This window comes from Chanodichthys erythropterus, chromosome 3, assembly GCF_024489055.1.
Source record: "Chanodichthys erythropterus isolate Z2021 chromosome 3, ASM2448905v1, whole genome shotgun sequence".
NCBI lineage: Eukaryota > Metazoa > Chordata > Actinopteri > Cypriniformes > Xenocyprididae > Chanodichthys > Chanodichthys erythropterus.
Genome location: NC_090223.1, coordinates 41,821,149 through 41,840,227, shown reverse-complemented (window position 1 = coordinate 41,840,227; position 19,079 = coordinate 41,821,149). Strand labels below are relative to the sequence as shown.

Below are 19,079 nucleotides of genomic sequence, written 5' to 3'. Positions count from 1 at the left end.
TCTACCGAACTCAGCTAGATCTCCAACATGTGAGATTTGGCAAATGAATGAGGGATTGGGTAAAGAGTCCTTCCCCAGGCCTCCCGTGGGTGGTGTGATGCTGGCTGTGCGGTGGAGCTGGAAACAGGCTGGTGGTGAGTGTCCAAGCCCATCTGTTGGTTGGAACTGGCAGAAATGCATGGTAGGTAGAGTTTACAGTTTGGATCTACTCACAAACTGAAGAAAAGTGGACCCGCGATGCAGAAAGGTAAGTAAGTAATCTGCCTCAGTGCACCACATCTCCGTTATCCGAAAGGCGACTTGGTAGGGATAGCCAGGGAAAGATTAGGAAACAAAAGCTACAGAAACTAAGCCCCCCAAAAAAACGTTCTTTTAGGTATGTTGCATTTCATCTACTTGTGCTGTCTGTATCCTACATAAGAAACAATTCCAGAAAGTCCTTCCTTATTCCCTATCATCCCGAGTCACCGTCTTGGGTTCAGTCTTGTTCCGCTCCTTGTCAAACTCCAGGCTGTGGATGGCGGTGGGTTTCAGGGCTAGCGAGGACAGACTCAGAGAGGTGAGAGCAGAGGGTGATGAGGGTGAGGAAGAGGACGTGGGTGAGGTTGGAGAGGGAGGGGAGCGACCGTTGGAGATGGGAAGAGGAAGGCTTGAGGAGCTGAAGTTCTGCTCTCTCAGTAACCGGTGGTGTCTGAAGGTGGACGAGAGGAGGAGGGACTCGGCTGAGAGGCTGGACGCGGAAAGGCTGGCCAGAAGAGCTTTGGCCTGGTTGGAGGAGGCCGTCAAGGAGGACAGCGCTACCTCCTGGGGGTACTTCCGCAATCTGGAGGGCAGGTGGCCGGAGAAGCTAGCAGCTCTGGTGCTTGCGAGGAGCGACTCAGTTGCTCTGGCTCTGCTGATGTTCAGACTCAGAGCCTGAGGGTTGGATGGTGAAGGCAAAGTGAGGGGATAAAAGAGTGGGTAGAGAAGAAACAGAGCATAAAAACTGAGAATAAAGACATTTTGCGAGGCGTTTAAGGTTTGGTTTAGCTGTAATGTGTCATTAATTTCTCCCACAAGACACTTTCTCTAAGGAATGAATGAGGCTCTGGAGAATATTGACTGCATGATGTTTTAGGCCATTTAAACCTATATAGGATCGACTAGGAGGAACTGGGTAAAGGATTGTAGGCTTCAGTGAGGAGATGCTGATGAAGACGACGGAGGAGGAGGTGGACAAGCCTTGGTCAGGTCAGGTTGGTTTGGGTCGCTCACTTCTGCTCACTGGGTCGAGGGGTTGGACGTGAATGGTTGCCAAGAGGGCCGACGAAGGATGGCAGGTGACACGCAGGTAGGTAGCGGTGACAAAGAGGACAATGCAAGAAGAAGGGAAGGATGGGAGGAAGGAGGAAGACAAACACAGGACAACGTTATTCAGGTTAGGATCATTCATGCATGATGCTAGCCTGGTACACAATTCTATGCGTGGATTTCATCACATAAGGGTGAATCCACATACATTTAAAGCACTCACAATGCACTATGCAAGAACTGACCATTCACAAAATCTTGGTGGGTTTATTGAACATGAGAGTATACACATCTCTATTTCCATCAGTCACAAACACTTTCGGTTCCTGTGTGACAGGATGCTGAGAGTGTTCGACTGAGATCTGCTCAAACTCTAATCAGTTGTGAGGGAGATTGATGATTGATGGGAGACAGCATGGATAAAAGGAGTGAAGAGGAGTGTGATGGGGATGAAGAGAGAGCCCAGAGAGCCTGGGTCTTTCCACATGAAGTGCCAATTATTCCACCCTGATAGAGCAGAAAAAGACTCTCCATCTATCCCTCGCCTATATCTCTCTTCCCCTTTAACCTTCTCCCTCTCTTTCACTTCTCTCACTCTTTTCCTTTTCACCCAGCCTTCTCAAAAAGCCCCTGGAGAACAAAAATACGGTTGTAGTTTAAAATAGCTACAATTTGAATAAAAAATTATATATATATATAGATTAAAAAAAAAAAAAAACATTAAAAAATGTGATTTTATTTTGCTGTAATGTATTACAGTTTCTACAAAAATATTAAGCAAAAAACTTAAATATTGACAATAATAAGATGAAGAAAGGATCACATGACACTAAAGACTGTGAATGGCTGCTGAAAATGTTAAAATATTTTAAAAAAGAAAACAGTGATGTTTCATTGTAATAATATTTCACAATATTACCGTTTTATATTACATAGCAATAGTTCTGATCAACTAAATGCACACCGACCCTAAACTTTTTGAAAAGTAGTGTACATTTAATTTTCACTCAATTCACAATTAGTCGAATAAAGAAGGGAGAAAAGGTCAGAAACAGCAAGTGAATTAGACCAGTGAAGACTGTTTGAAGTATTTGTGGCGCAATGTTGATTCACTTCTCATCTATATGAGCAGCCAGGGACAGCAATCATTTGAAAAATAAAGTCTTTTCAGAGAAGGCTAGAGTAGAAAACTAAATCAAATTTGGACAGAGATACAGCGAATGGCACAGCAAGCAGAAAAAAAAGGAATAAATGAAATGATGAGTCTGGGTGAAAAGATGTGTGTACATAAATGTTCGTATCCATTTGCTGCAAGGAAGGTTAAGACAAGAAGGAGATATACGCAGTCCACTTCAAAGGGAATAATTAGCTGTTACACTGACAAGTCTAAACCCTGATCATATCCAGCTTAGCAAGAGTGCCTATAACAGCAAATATGTTCTCCTGTAATTATAGCTGCAATGAACCCTCTGATCTCACTCGTTCTCTTGCCAATATCTGCTTCTCTCTTCCTTCCCCTTAAAAGATTAGATTCTTTTCTAATATTCATGGCCTGTTGAACAGGGGCCAGATTTATTAAACAGAGTAAGGAGATTTACAGCGCAACAGCCTATCTTCTCCTTACCTATAGCACACAGGCCCTCAGCTGTCTGTATATGTATGTGTGCACGCTTTTTCTCCCTCTAATCCATCTTGCAAACCTCCCCTGTTTTCTCCACCTGTCTCATTTACTTGGCTTATGTTGTAGAGCTCACATTTTCCCAAGTCTCTGGCTTCATGCTTCCTTTCTCGCCCTTCTCCTGAGACCCACCTGTCTCTTGTTTCTTTGTTCTGTTAGGTGGTTTTAACTGCATTTTAGAGTCCCAAATGTTCTGTGATTGACGCACCAATTCAGCTTTTTCAAAGCGCCACTCCCGTCACTGCTAGAAAGTTCTCTCCCAGCCTCACTTTACTTGTGACTGACACACACAGACGTACGCACACATGTACACACACACACACCTCTCCTAAATGCTCTCGACAGTGAGCTCACCATCAGACAGACATTTTGTGTTGGTTTCAAGCAGAAACTTTCTATAGCTTTTAGCATACCATTTTAATACAAACTAACAAAGAAAGTCTAAGAAGGCTAAAACCGTTCAAGACTGAGATGAAATTAATTAAAACTAGAACTGAAGAACTGAGAACTGAAGGCTAGAGATAGACTAAGGCTAAAAACAAGACTCAAACCAAGTACAACTTCTACAAAAATGAACAAAAACCAAGACAAAGATGGACCAGACTAGGCCTAATACTGTAGATAGAATGACAGAACATTAGACTGAAGGATGATAGAACGTTAGAGAGAGCAATATGTTGGACAGAATCATAGAATAGACAGAACCATAGAATGATAGATAGATTGACAGAATGACATAGAATGAACAATAGAATGATATAATGATAGAACAGTAGAGAGAATGATAAAAAGAACAATAGATAAACAAACAGATAGATCATACCTGTTGTTGACCCTGGTTCTTAAGGAATTCCTCTCTCTGTTTGCTTGTTTTGACCTTTTCTGATCCACTCTGCTGCAGATGCTTCAGACGAGACAGCGCCTTACCACCACTAGTCTGAGATGGACAAGAGAGAAGAACAGATGTTCTTTGCACTATATTTGGTAATAATTTCCATCCAATTTCCAACAGTGTATTTGCAATCACTGGCAGTCAGAGGAAGTGCTGGAGGAAAACAGTGTGCAAGACAGCAGGAGGGTGATGTGTTTTTAATAGAACACATGCAAGCATCTTGGCGCAGTCCTCTTGGTCTTTCTTACGCACACATTCACATATTATCTGTAATTTCTTGCATTAAATTCAGAGATGATAAATCATATTGCTCTGCATAAAGCTCCGCACAATTCTCACTAATGACCACTTTCTCTAGGCCTTCCTCTCTTCATATACTACCTAAACAAGATCACACACTAGACCTGAGACCAGCCAACAGTCATTTTAAAGCTTCAAGGAGGTCCATTAGTTTTTGTTTTATGCAAACGAGCGCATCACTGGACGAGGGGCTTTGTAAGAGGATCCAATGCCTGCAATCATGTGGACCTACGGATGCCAGGCTCCATCTGTCCTACGAAAGCAGCATGCAAGACCTAGAGCGAGGGGCTCGAATACCATAGTTAGGTGAGATGATGCAATGCTGGCTTGTATACAAATGTGTGGGCTGAAAGCAACTCAGTGGAAAACACAAGTGACATAGTCCAAATCCTTCCCTTCTGTCACTCACTGAGATCAGCCGCGTTCTCAGCGGAGCTGAGTAATATGGTGGATTGCTGCTTCGTAGCACGCTCACTCAAAGGCTGTTTACCCTGACACCTACTTTCCAAAGAGACAATACCGCATAAATTATGCAACAATATCACTTGAGTAGTTTCGAAGAGCTTCCCTGGACTTTATCTTTTTATTTTACAAGAAAACCACATAAAAATGTCAAATGTTTCAGAGGAAAATAAGACAAGGGGGAAGTAATCAAATTGCAAACTCATTTTAAGAGGGGAAAAAAGGAGTAGGCTAATGAAGAAGAGGAGGAAACAAGAAAATTTATTGTGCAAAAGATACAATAAGTTTTTCTACAGTGGCTGGAGGCAAACAATTTATCAAAGCATTTGCAAAAACAGCACAGACTGATGTAGTTGAGCAACCCAGCAGAAGAGACCAAAACCTTTCCACCAGAGAGGAAGAAAGATAGCCGAAAAGATAGAAAGAAATACCAGGGATGAAGGAGATACTGAAGGCTAGGCTGAACCTTGGCTGTGGATGTACTGATGCAGGACGGTTTGGGTGGGACAACTGGTCTGTTTGTTTCTCCTCTGTCCCCGGGGTTCTGATCTGTATGTCGTGTGCTGCCGGATCTCTGGGTGGAGGAACTCTGCGTCTGGGCAGATGCGGGGAAGATGTTGCCCGTGTGAGGATCAGTGCTGAACTCTATCAGGCTGAGCTCCAGCTCTCGGATGGTTTCCTCCAGACTGTCCAGTCGACGGTATGTGCTGTGGCAGATGTCTTCCTTTTCCCCTCCAACGCCTTGAGTGCGGATCAAACCGACTTGAGATGTCTCTACGGGCCCATTTTGCTGCAAGACAGACAATGTAGTGTCCAACTTACTCGTTCGCTTGTCTTTCGTCTCTGTCGCCGCCTCGAGAGACTCCTGAACCCTTGGCTCCCTCCTCAGGGGCTGTTTAATTGCTCTCTCCCTTGTTAAAGTCGGGCACGGCTGGGTCACATCCTGGACGGGACTCTGGAGTTCCCTCTGGGCCGCATCCAAGTCTTGTATCCGAGGGACTTTTTGGCTGGTTGTCAAGTCTTGTTTCCAGAGCGACAGACGGGGAGTCCTCACAATGTGGCTGAAGTAGCTTACTCTGATGTCGTTTCCAGTGTCATTGTCTTTAATTGTCTGAGCAGTGTCAGACGGTCTGGTCTGTGCTGAGTCCTCAGCAGGAGATGTGGGGAGAGAGTTACATTCAGTCAAGACTATCTGGGGAACTGGACTGGAGGTCATCCCATGCTGCATCTGAAATATAGCAGGAGTTGTTTGTATAATTAACCCCAAAATGTGATTAATAAAAGTATGAGATTCTAAGGTGAAAGTAAATGTGAGCCTCTTACCAGAGGTTTCTCTGTAAAATCACTGGAGTGTTCATGTAAACCAGACTTAGATGGAGTCAGCTGCTGGTACGTATATAGTGTAGCACACATACAAAATTAAATAATGAAAAAACACTTAAATATGCAAACACATTCAGGAATAGTTCACTCAGAAATGAAAACGGTGTCATCATTTACTCGCCCTCAGGACAGTCAAAATCAGTGGAACACATAATGTGAATTTCTGAAGACTTTTTCAGGCAATAACCATGTCTTCAAGCTTTAAAAAAATGCAAAAGTAGTCTTGTTTTGTGAAGAAATGACTAAAATTTACACTGTTATTCACTGATAATCTTCCTCTCCATTGAGCTGTTAACTATTATATTGTGATTGAATCAGTGAGTTCAACTTGAGTGTGATTTGTGAACAAATCATTCAGGCTAGCTTTGTGAATCGGATGAACTGATTTATTGAAATATCTAACTGAATCACAAATGTGCCATATTTTGTTCATGAACTTAAATGTCAGTTTGTTCACCACACAAAAGTATTATTACTTTTAGTATTAAGAGTATTATGGGTTTAGAAGACTTGAAATATAGTGCTTGAGTCTTATCAGTGCCGGCAATCCCTATACACAAAGTACGCTAGTCAGGGCTGTAGCTAGAGGATTGGGGGCCCCCTGAAAAAATATTGATGTGGGCCTCCACCAGTTGCGAATGGCCCCCCTATTACGGGGCCCCTTTGCTCTCAAAGATGAGAGATTAATGCCTAGGCCTGTTTGATTAATAGAATTGTACTTTCAGTTTTGATTTTGCCTTCCAACGATTATGAAAAAACAACGTTCCTTTCCTTTAAAACAATCACTGTCGCCCTTCATACACAACATCAAAAAGAGACAAATCATGTAATGTGACTGTCGTAATATACAGTCTCCTGCCAGACTTTCGATACTCAAAAAAGAAAAGAAAAAAAAAAAGGCATATTGAGCTGCGAAGGGAGCTTTCTGTGTGCATGCTCCAAGATGGAGCGAAACATGAACACATAAGCTACTTGGGGCTTTGGGGGTGCACTTAAAAGGACAAATACACACAAAAATATGTCAGAATATTTATAATAGATGTGTGCATTCAGTCTTAAAGTGACAGCAGCCTAATAAACCTGCTGCTGTCTATCATTTAATGTTAATCAAACAAAAGAAAACCAGAGACTCATTCACTGCTCTTCACTGAATAAATTTAGTAATTTTAATAAGAATCAATGTTTATTTAATTCATACGGTGAAGACACTGCAGTGTTTTATTTTTAGATTTGATTACTTTATTCAATTTCTGTATAGTAGGCTATTATTTTAGTAGGTTACATTTTTTCTCCATTTTTTCCTTTTTCTTTTGTATTTGTCCTATTGTTTGTAATTGTCCTGTTATTGGTTGACAGTGAAACTGCTCTGAAAGAACAGGATTAAGAGGTTGTGGAACATTTTGGGTTTTTTTATGAACACAATGACAGGGGCCACTTAAAAGTTTTGCTTAGAGCCCCCAGAAGTCTAGGACCGGCAGTTGCACTGAGTCTTATGGACTACTTTTGTGATATCTTCAGTCCCCATTCATTATAATTGCATTGAAAAAAGCATAGTAAAACAAAATTTCTCCTTTGTTCCTCAGAAGAGAGTCATATGGGTATAGAACGCCATGAGGGTGAGTTAATGATGACAGAACATTCATTTTTCCTTGAACTATCCCTTTTAAAAGATCATAGAGCTTTGCCTCTGTGCTCATATACAAATTTAAAAACAACAAAATTTAGAAATCTGGGTGAGTGCTACCACAATTCAATATCAAACTACCTTTAGCTTCAGTGGAGGAAATTGGGCATTTCAACACACAAAACAGACATGCACTGGCAAGGGCACACGCACACTTTGTATGTGGTGATTGTGCTCACTGTGGTGTGGGAATATCTTTGTTTTGTGTGTGTGTGTGTGTTTGCCTAAGAACATCTTTTTACATCTCTCTATATTGGAGCATGACTAAGATTTCTGAGGGAAACATTGAGCATTTTGGGTAAACTAAAGGTGCATATGTGTGTATGAGTGTACAACAGCAGTCCACAATAGCTTGCAGTAGTGGCTGTTACCTGTCCAGCCGAGGGCAGTTGGGGCAACAGCTGTAAACTAGAAGGAGGAGGGTGTTTCCTGGGAGAGGGCAGGGGGGGAGTCAGATATCGCTCAAAGAGCTGAGCATTCAGGGAGATTGAAGAGAATGAATGAAAAATATGGGATGCACAATATCAGTTTCTGATAACTCATTTCATGATTCCTAATTAAAAGCTCTAGAGACTCTGAAACTCAATCATTAAGGACATACACATTTACATACAGGGTTGTGAATCCCATAATTCAATATTTAATATATCATTTTAACTGGGTGGAACATGTCCCACCATCAGAAATTACACACTGTACTTTGTATCGCAGCTATTTATTCATGAATGTGTATTTTAGAGGGTGGGTGAGTATTGTGTTATTGAGTTATGGGTTTGTTTCGAGATGCAGCTTGTGAGCCTCATTAGGTTTGAGAGGGAGGTTGCATGGTGTCACTGCAGCAGTGCCCAGATCTCCACAGGTCTCCACAGGGTTTCCAACAGAGACATGCAGTGGGAATGGAGGACAGGAGACATCTGCTCACTTACCCTGTCATCCACTCAACCAAGACAACAAAATCTGTCTGCTTGTTGGTGTTAATGAGCCTTGCAGTTTTTGTGTCAGTGTTAGTGTGTATTTCTACCCTGAAGCAGGTCAAGGAAGCCTAAAATCAACACCAACACAGCTCAAGTGGAGGCAGTCAGGAGAAATGCACTGTAGTGACCTCCTGCCAAAATGATATGTAAATGGGGACGGCTGGGGAGAAAGTTTAGAATCGAATTGTACATCAATTAAAAATACATAAAAAGATTTGCTGCATGTTCTGAAGCAGGATTGGGCAAAAGATGGAATTTGAATTGGCAGTAGTAGTACATAGGATGCTAAATTGGAATGATAGTTTTGGAATTGCAGTTCAAAGAATTTTATCACAGTCCCTCAAAAGTTTTGTGATGAATAATTGCATCATTAATTTTGACCAATTATGTCTGATATGTGTAATTTCTCTAAACTTAGTTCAAAACAGTACTATATATATATATATATATATATATATATATATATATATATATATATATATATATATATATATATATATATATGTATCAAAAGTTGAAACATTCGTAATGTTACAAAACAAAAATTCAATTTCAAATAAATGGTAACACTTTACTTAAAGAGATAAAAAATTAAAATTCTGTCATCATTTACTCGCCCTCAAGTTGTTCTAAACCTGTATGAGTTTCTTCTGTTGAACACAAAATAAGATATTTTAAAGAATGTATCCATTGACTTCCATAGTATTTTTTTCCTACCATGGAAGTCAATGGATACCGTCAACTGTTTGGTTACCAACATTCTTTAAAACATTTTTTGTGTGAGAGAGAAACTCATACAGGTTTAGCACAACTTGAGGGCGAGTAAATGATGACAGCATTTTCATTTTTGGGTGAACTATCCCTTTAAAGCCTTTATATATAATGCATTATAAAAGTATTTTAAATGCATTAATTATGCCTTGTAATGCATCGTATAATGCATTGTATTTTCTCATGAATAACTGTAATAAAACAGTTATAATACATTATATAATATGTATATATTCATTGAACACACACACATTAAAACCTAATACAAACAACCAATTTCAGATGTAACAAGGAATCTGCAAATATTATAATGCATTTTAACTTTGGTTATAATTATTTATCAAAATATATAATGCATTATAACGTACATTATGAACACCATTATAATGCATTATACATTTAGGCTTTAATTAAAGTGTTACCTGATATTCTTTTGAACTTAACTAAGCTCAGAACTTTAACATTAAGAAATGTTTCTTGAGCAGCAAATCAGCATATTAAATTTATATTTGAAGGATCATGTGACTCTGAAGACTGGAGTAATGATGCTGACATTTCTGAAATACAATTGGCATGTAGAAGGGATTCCCTTATTCAACCGGAGTGGTGCATAACCCTGCTCTGAAGTTGCTAATGTATCTACAGTAGATATAAAGTATATGGGTAAGTGAGATGGCATATTTGAAGTGTTATGGTTGTTGATTCTACGCACAGTTAAATTAGACACAACCGGTATCCCACAATACACTCACTAGTGCTTAACTAACAGCACTTTACATCAGCACAGCACAATACATTGTCAAACCACCCATTTGAGCTTAATAGGTCTTGAGCCAAAGAGCAGAGACAGAAATTCAGATCTCCTGCCTGCTAATGTGTGCTTAATGAATGAGCAAACCAGCCAACTGGTAGAATCCACTTATGTGTGTATGAGTGTGTGCGTGAACGTAATAGCCTTGCTCTGTGGGTGTACAGCAGACACATCTGGCGCTTATGACATATGGGCATTAATCACCAACATTAACACTTCAGCCGTTAGGGCACAGACGGCCTGATGTGATTCCTCAGGTAATACACGTGCTCACCTCCAGCTCAGCTGCTAACTTCTCATCGTCGCCCTCCTCTCGCTCTTCACCAGCGATGGTTGGAGGGGTGGAGGCCGGTCGGGGGGCTTCAGATATACTCCTCCGCAGCTTAACATGTGGCTTCTGAGACTCAGACTCCTCTGATTCTGACTTCTGTTTACATACGCAAAGATAGAAAGGAGAAATCTTAAAATACAATATGCACTTTAACATGTAAAACAAAATGTTCCCTTTTGAAATAAGTTTGATGTACTATGAAGACATACTCTTTATATACACATAAACAGTGACCCCCACCCACCAAAATTTTTTATGTTTTTGGACAATGTTGTTGTTAATTCATATGGATATGTTCCACAAAGTTTGAGAACAAGAAAATACTGAATTAAATAACTAATTAATCAAATTTTTAATTAATTAATTGATGAATATTTTGAAATATAAACATTTATGAGTGAATGAATGAATGAATGAATGAATGGATGAATGAATGAATGAATGAATGAATGAATGAATGAATTTTAATAAATAAATACATAAATATTTTGAAATTATGGATAATGGAAATTATGGATAAACGAATGCATGTCTGAATCTTGTAAAACTAAATTAATGCTGTTTCGACTAACATCATAATTAACTTCCATGAAAAAATAACAAAAAGGCTGCAAATGTGTAGAATTTGTCCCATTGTAAGGTAATGATTAAATGTTAATTAAAAGTAAACACAAGGGAAATTAACACACAGAGCCTACAAAATCTTTCTCAATCTCTCTCAAATTCACCTGTGACCATCAGGTGATTTATCACCATAGGAACAGCTAGGGTGATAAAGAAAATATCAACCATGACTGCACCCGCAAACACAGGTGGCTTTTATGAGATGTCTGACATTTTGAGACCCTGCACTCAAATAAAAGTGATGTAGTGTGTTTCCTCTCACAGTCTGTGTGTTTCTCTTTCAGAAACAGCATGTTGAACAAGTTTGCATGCATAAATACATACATGCAACATCCTCTGTGTGTCATATGCATTCCTGTATGTTGCTAGTCACCTTCATAGTCTTTCCAGGAATGATCATCTCTCCACTGCGTGTAGTGAGCCCAGGGGAGGAGGGGAAACTTCGACGGGGAGGTGGAGGTGGTGGGGATTTTGAGGGCTTCTCTGTACGATACCTTGCCACCGTCAGTTCATCCGAACCTCGTCTGGATCCGCCATCTTTACTGGAGAGTTTATGCTGAGGTTTATTAGGCCTGTGTTCAGGTGTGGCATTGGTGCTAGATGGACTCTGGCTCTGATTTTGGTTTTGATTCTGATTTTGAGCAGGTTTGATCTGCTTGGCGGCAAAGTCCAAGTCAGGAATGGCCTTCATGAGCTCAGCCTGAGTCTCCTCCAAAAGGCGATTAATGTCCTGAGCACTGTACTGTGTTAGACTCGCCCTCTTCTCTTCCCAATCCCGCTCTGCAGCCTGAGGAGACGTACAGATGAAATCTTATAAGATCATTAGTGTTTCAAAACAGCTATTAAACAAGCTCCATTCTTAAAGCCTATTGACACCAAGTGCGAATTTTCAGCTCTAAAAACAAGATTTTAAAAGCAAACTATATACACTACTGTTCAAAAGTTTGGGGATGGTAAGAAGTTTTAATGTTTTTAATAGGAGTCTATATGCTCACGCCAAGGTTGTAATTATTTGATCAAAAATACAGTATAAGTGTGAAATATTATTACAATTTATAATAACCAATTTTGTTCAAATATAATATAAAATGTAATTTATTAGTAATGCAAAGCTGTATTTTCAGCATCATTACTCCAGTCTTCAGTGTCACATGATCCTTCAGAAATCATTGGTGCTCAAGGAACATTTCTTAATATTATCAATGTAAAAACAGTTGTGCTGATTCATATTTTTGTGGAAACCATTATATATTTTTTAGGATTCTTTGGTCAATTGAAAGTTCTTTGAAACAGAAATCGTTTGACACTTTTGAACAATTTGATGCATGCTTGCTCAATAAAAGTATTAATTTCTTTCAAAACAAAAACCTTTTAAATTGTAGTGTATCTTTATGAACCCCATTACTAAGCAGTTCTTTCACTTCTGCACAATGAGTATTTTAAATCGTAAAATAAATTGCCATTCTTTTCAGAAGCACAAATTGTGCATGGTTCATTTTTACTTTTTTGAATACTTTATTCAGAATGATAAAAGATTGGCATTGGAATAGGTATAAATGCCTTAGATTATAAACATATACTTTCAATCAAATCAGATATGGACTTTACATATTAAAACATCATTACTAAATTAAAAGGGTATCGATATTACCAGTGTTGGGGGAAGTTACTTTTAGTTGCTTTTAAAAGTAATGCATTACAGTATTGCGTTACTCCCTAAAAAGTAACTAACTTAGTTACTTTATATGAAAAGTAATGCGTTATGTTACTTTTGAGTTACTTTTTCTCATCTGGGCTGGGCTGGGCTGTTTGTTTGTTTGTTTTTATAACAACAAAAACTATTATTTTTGGCAAATGTTCAGGCCCATTCACATCAAAAGTGAAATGCATAAGCTTCAGGCTGAAGGAAACGTCAATTCCCGCATGTACAGTAGAGGGCGCAGCTCAAACAAACAAGCCTTTCAGCTGTGCTGCCATTCTGAAACACAGAAGAATAGGATGCAGAAGTAGTACTAAATGAGTAAATGTATGCTCACATTGGCCCTCATATATTAAACGAACGTAGAAACCAGCGTACATCTGAACGAAAAAATCAGCTTACGACAACGCTCACCTGTGATTCATTAAACTTTCGTATGCGGCCATTTCCGTCGCAAGAATGAACGGGTGTTGATAAATGTGGCGGCTGAAAACAATCGTCATTTAAATATCACACCCCAAATTATAGTAGCCTCGCCCTATAGTTTACGACACAGAGGAAAAGTAACCCAGCCATGAAGTAGTAGTAATCACATGAAAAAGAAATTGATCTTACTCTAAAAACACCCCTCAGCCTCGTAATTGCAAATAGGTCTAAAATTAATTTAGCCAAAATAAAAATACCGGTAGGCCTAAATAAAACTAAATACAAACATTACAAACACTTTCTCTGCATTTTAGTTTGCTGATAACTGGCTAAAATGTAAAGTTAGCAATGCTAGAACTGATATGTAGCATCTGCGTGTGTGAGTGAGGCGTCTGCGCGATCAGTTGGATTTAATAAAATAAAGATAAATATTTTAATAAAATAAAGAAAACGAATACAACACGAGCGTAGCCTGTACTAGCTCTACTTGACGCAACATTTTTCTCTTTTGTTTTGTTAATCTGTTAATTATTTCAGTGAAATATATTTCCTATTTTTTTATTCCTTGTAGGCTATATTATTCTATTTTTCTCTGCGTTGCAGGTGCATGCTGTGTGAAACCTTATGTACTGTTGATGGAAAGATAAAATTAAATTATTTTGACATTTTAATCGTGTCGTTTAATGGTTAATGATCGGTTAGTGAGTGATTGTCGGTCAGGAAAATAATCTAAATGCTCTCATAACAATTCTCCACCAGATTTACTGTGCTGCACGCAAGTTCCCGTTGACTCAAAAACGTGCGTACATGAGCTGAGACCTGACGTGAGATTTGATCGTAGTCACCGCTCATGCTTATATTGATAAATGCATGGAAACGAGCGTACGCTACCACCAAAACTGGATATTACATACATTTAAAACACAATTATTCAACAAAAAATAATTTCTCTCATTTTAAATCTCATTTCTCACCAGTCTCACTTCCACAGACGAGGCCTTATCAGACCCGCCTCGCCCTCCCAGCTCCTCCAATCCCCGTCCCTTCAATGAGCCCACCACCCCATGAGAATCTTTCTCACGCTGTGCATGAGACGGGTTTGAGTGGGCGTGGCTGTGGGCATGGCCTTGACCAGTGTGCGGGCTCCAGTTAGCCAGGCTGGTCTCATTGAGGCTTAGCGGTGGGCTGGTTGGAATGTCAAAGTCTGTGTTCTTCCTGTACTCGTCCCCTCCTCCGAGTTTAGGAGAGGGGTTGGAATACTCATCCTGGGATTTCCATACTCCCTCATTCACCTGCCTGGTTAAACCATATAAAAGCACTCAAAATGATGAAGAGCAAATTGAGATAGAGTCAGACCGTGTGGTTAGACTAGGAATGATTAAATCACTAGAGTCAGTAAGTGTTTGTCTACCTCCTCAGTGTGGTGAGAGTGTCTGTGATAGATTTGCAGCGTTTAAGTAGGGCGTCCAGTCTGTGTGGCTCCTCTTTCAGGAATTTCACAGCTTCCACTTCCACTCGTAACACCACCCGCATTTTACTCTGGAGCCCTGGGAACTGATCTGAATGAGAGAGACAAAGAGAAAAACAGTGAACGAGCATCGCAGACTCTCTTCTGTAACTAAACAGAGCTGAGGTTCAAGTGTCTGGATGTGAAGGACAGAAATGAGCCTGAGTCTGTCTCACTCTTCAGCTCTGTAAGAGTCTCTCCCAGTTTCCTCAGCAGCGAGCTTTTCTCCTCCAGCTCCTGCACTGTCACATGTCGGTGATTGACAGACATCTCCTTCTGGATTTCATCCACTGACTTCTCCAGATCACTGTCAACACAAACATCCTCTCATTAGTTTTTATTACATATTGATTGTTTCAGAAAAAGCACAAACCCCACATGGTTTGTAAAATGTCACTAATGACTTGTTGCTGAAGTTATTATAAAGCATCTCAGTTATTACACAGAAGGGAATTTTGCACTTTTTAATGGTTATGACATTTAAAAGTTCAAAAATGTAGAAAGAGACGAGTGTGAAAATCCCAAGCCCGCTGCAGCGTCGGCACGCATTTGAATAAGTGTCAGTGAAGCAGGGTGTATTAGCACTAAACGACTGAGACACAGTCAGAGTGTTTACACTCAAAATCCAATTTAACCACGTAAAATAAATCCACCCCCCACAAAACGGTTTGTTACAAACAGCGTCCCGTTAATAATTGAATCACATCAACTGGCTGTTAGCTATACTTAATAACTGCTATCAATTAAAAGCAACACGAATGATCTGGCAGCGAGTTGAAGAGGCGGATTTAGTCACCCCGCTGCTTTTAATTGGAACAAAATAAATCAATGAGATGCTATTCGTTGTTTTTACAAGCTAACGGTGAGGTGTAGGTCTGCAGGTCTTTAAACGAGACTGTGTTTATACCTCATTGTTATGCATTCATTCACATTGCGGTATGAGCTGATGAGAACCTGTGCAATAAAAATAACTGGGAAATAATTTTTTTTGCCCATTATGCAGCAGTGTCACTATGCTAGCACCCCAGAACTGCATTATCAGCGCATATTGTGTGTGAGACGCACTGCAGTTGCTGTATGATGAGTTCTTCCTCATTCAGGTACTTGAGTCTCTCCTCTTCCACCAGGAGGCGCTGTCTCTGGAGAGGGTCTTCCTGTTTCCTCAGTGCATCAGACAGACGCAGGCTCAGCTCTGTCTCTGTCCTCTTCAGTAGACTGCGTATGGAGTCCTGGTTCTGTAACTACACACAAACACGTAGACATTTTAAGAATGACCCATCATTGTATTTGCTTAAAGTCATAGTTCATCCAAAAATGACAAGAAGCAAACAGAGTGAAACTGCTTTTGTGTCCCACAGAAGTTATAAAATCTTTTGTAAAACTATCAGAGGTTCTCAACCAGGAGGCCTCAGCAAATTTCCAGTGGGGCTGCAGGATGACTTTAAAATAAAAAAATGAAATTTAAAAAAATATATTATATAAGCGTGAGTTTAAAATATTCTAGCTGACCCCCCCAGAGTGAGTTTTTTTTAAGGCGACCGTTATTTTTGAACATTTGCCCTTATTGTTTCCATACTGACAAGTCATGCTTGTCACGTAACACATGGCAGCCACAATGACACTGCACTGTATGACGGATGTATCGCTATTACTTTGTTTTTCCTTTTTTTATTTAAAAATATATACAAACTTGCTTATCATGTCATCCACTATCTGCTATTCCGATTCTCAAATATGTGTAAGTGAGTGTGTTTTGTACTTTGAAAACATTTATAAATTATCTTTATCTTGACCTATAATGTGAGATGCGCCGCAGTTCGCAAAGTCCTATCAGTCGGATTTACAGCATGTGAATTCATCAGTTTCTCCCAAAATACATGCAAATAAGTGGCTGGTGAACTGGAAGAATAATAGAGTAAACTTTGTAGTTACTTGGGCCCATTATGTGTGTCTGATATGAATAAATGTCGGCAAATTATATTTGAATGGATTGTTATTGCTGCTTCCACTGATGTCTGACATCAGTGTGTACTGTATAAACTCTAAATTTATTGTTTTACTGGTGCTTTTGTGTATTTAAATGTCTGAAACCTTAAAAAAAAAAACATTATGTGGCTAAAAACACTGCATAGTTGTGATACATGACAAGCGCGGAGGGCGTCCGTCTCACAGCCAAAGCACGAAAGCACAGTTTGAATCTGGCAGTTATGTGATGTCACTGAATGTTTTAAATCCCATATGTGGGACCGTACTGTCTCAGGGGCACAGAAATAAAAATCCCATATGTGGGACTGTACCGCTCAAAAGGTTAAAGCAAAATAAAATGCACCACAATAGAATTATAATGTTCTATCTGCATTTTGAGCTTTTGAAATATTAAGCTTCAAAGTCTTTGCATTCCATACACCTTTGTGGATAAACCCTTTTTGTTTTCTAAAAGAAAGTCCCAAAATGTACACAAAAAAAAAATCCATCACATTTTAAATAAGTTGACATGGAATAAGAATATGTGAATAACCCAATTTTGACAAAAAATGTCAGATAGAAATTTATAATTGCAAGGGGACGAATACTCAAAAACAAACCATTAAATTATTAACTATACATTCATCCATTCTCCAAACAGCAATACTGTAAATATTTAGCCTATTGTGTTGGACAGTGGTGGCTTTCAAGTCAAAAATTTTGAGAACCACTGCTTTGAAGTGATTTATATATGTAGGCCATGTTCATGGATTTAAGTATAAGGCTATGAATGGTTGTTAAGCATTATGGTCTTCAGATGTCTCAATGTGAGAGCTTTTATGGGAAGCTACGCTGCTTAGGAGTTCAGCATTTTACAGAAGGTCAGCTGTCACAATCTTTCACAACACAGCCATCAGATGACTAATATATGTGCAAATACGTAACATTGACCTGTCTTTGACCATATGCAGCTGTCATACTGAATGTGAAGGTATGATATCACAGACCTGACCTTGCAGGAGCGTGTGTATAAGTGTATATACAATACAGTGTAAGTCTCTACGCACAGCATGTCCTTGATAGGGTTAACGATGTATTGTATTCGTTTAAGTGCCCTAATGACTCTGAGTAAATGTGCATCCATGTCCTTGAGTTTATTTTCTAGTATTTTAAATCGGTGTATGTCAAAGTATGACTTGTGGGAGTTGGAATGCAAGACATCACCATAATTTTGTGATGCGTAAGCATTCTGCAGCCAGTGTTTGTTTGCCCTGAGAGGAAAACCGGCTGGACTTTGTCGCTTGCATAGTGCCGATAATGAGAAAAGTGTGTGAAACCGTGTTTTTGTGCAATGTACGTGTGTGTGTGCGTGTGTACGATCTGATTTTAGTGTCGTTTGGAGGTAGTTCTTCCTCGATGTAGCGATGTACAGTTATTAATCAATTTATGGATGAAATATGAATATCATAATTCAGAAAGCTTTATGACGTTCATATATCGACCCAACGGGGAATTAAACATATATGGTGAATTAACTACAACGAATTATAATCAATCACATATATGATTAGTTCTGGTTGAATAATTATGTGGAAAACTATCAGTTCGTCCACCGAAACGGACAATTATCCACAGATTATCATGACAGAAATGTTATTCTCGGGCCGGGAGACTAACTTTCTATCATAGCCTTCAAATATAGAGCAAGGATATTAGAATCAGAACGTTAAAGTGACTCGGTTGTTGCTAAAATGAGCAAGTGAACAAAAAGCATGGATAAAATGAGTTTAATATACGAAACGGGTAATACACAGGTTATACGGCTAAATGGACACAAGTAAATACAAATACATACAAAGTAGAGGGAAAGGCAGAAACGAAAGAGATGATCAAAGCAGGTCAAATTGCAACAGTTCACCTTTAAGAGCCAGCAAGGAACCTCAGTATTTAAGATCGTAAAAACGTTATACTTGCATAGGTTAGTCAGGGTGCTTGGAGTTTTGGAGCGCTCGGTTTGATAGTTGCTTCTTCTTCCGGAGGTTGTTTCGGCGAAGTTTCAAACGAAGGTTTAACTGTTGTAATATGACCGGAAAATAAAGAAGAGAGTCCGTCTTGACGGCAGGAACTCGTGCAGAAAACTTGTGCCGCCAAAAGACGCGTGTCATGGTGTTTTAAAGACAACAAACCAGAACGCCTTACTGATAACGTCCTCCAATGATAGCGTTGCAATTTGGCGGGTTTCCACATTCCTTTGTCCTGTCTCCCTAATAAATTTATTGTAT

The 19,079-nt window shown here is 39.4% G+C and overlaps 1 protein-coding gene across 19 annotated transcripts in view; it reads right to left on the bottom strand.

The window, feature by feature from the left end:
- Positions 1 to 929: 929 nt before the first annotated feature.
- The window catches only part of srcin1a (SRC kinase signaling inhibitor 1a), a 71,107-nt gene continuing 52,957 nt past the window's right edge, over positions 930 to 19,079 (bottom strand). For 14 of the 19 annotated variants that reach the window (XM_067382315.1, XM_067382318.1, XM_067382321.1 and 11 more), the window contains 9 exons: positions 15,898 to 16,073; positions 15,009 to 15,139; positions 14,737 to 14,884; positions 14,300 to 14,621; positions 11,574 to 11,987; positions 10,520 to 10,672; positions 8,061 to 8,159; positions 5,946 to 6,008; positions 3,792 to 5,850 (listed from right to left, as the gene is read on the bottom strand). In XM_067382315.1, coding sequence (XP_067238416.1) covers positions 4,825 to 5,850; positions 5,946 to 6,008; positions 8,061 to 8,159; positions 10,520 to 10,672; positions 11,574 to 11,987; positions 14,300 to 14,621; positions 14,737 to 14,884; positions 15,009 to 15,139; positions 15,898 to 16,073 — 2,532 coding nt within the window. In that variant the 3' untranslated portion in view covers positions 3,792 to 4,824. Of the gene's footprint in view, positions 1,921 to 3,791; positions 5,851 to 5,945; positions 6,009 to 8,060; positions 8,160 to 10,519; positions 10,673 to 11,573; positions 11,988 to 14,299; positions 14,622 to 14,736; positions 14,885 to 15,008; positions 15,140 to 15,897; positions 16,074 to 19,079 lie in introns of those variants that run through there. The other 5 variants (XR_010894635.1, XM_067382326.1, XM_067382328.1 and 2 more) reach the window with 5 other exon arrangements.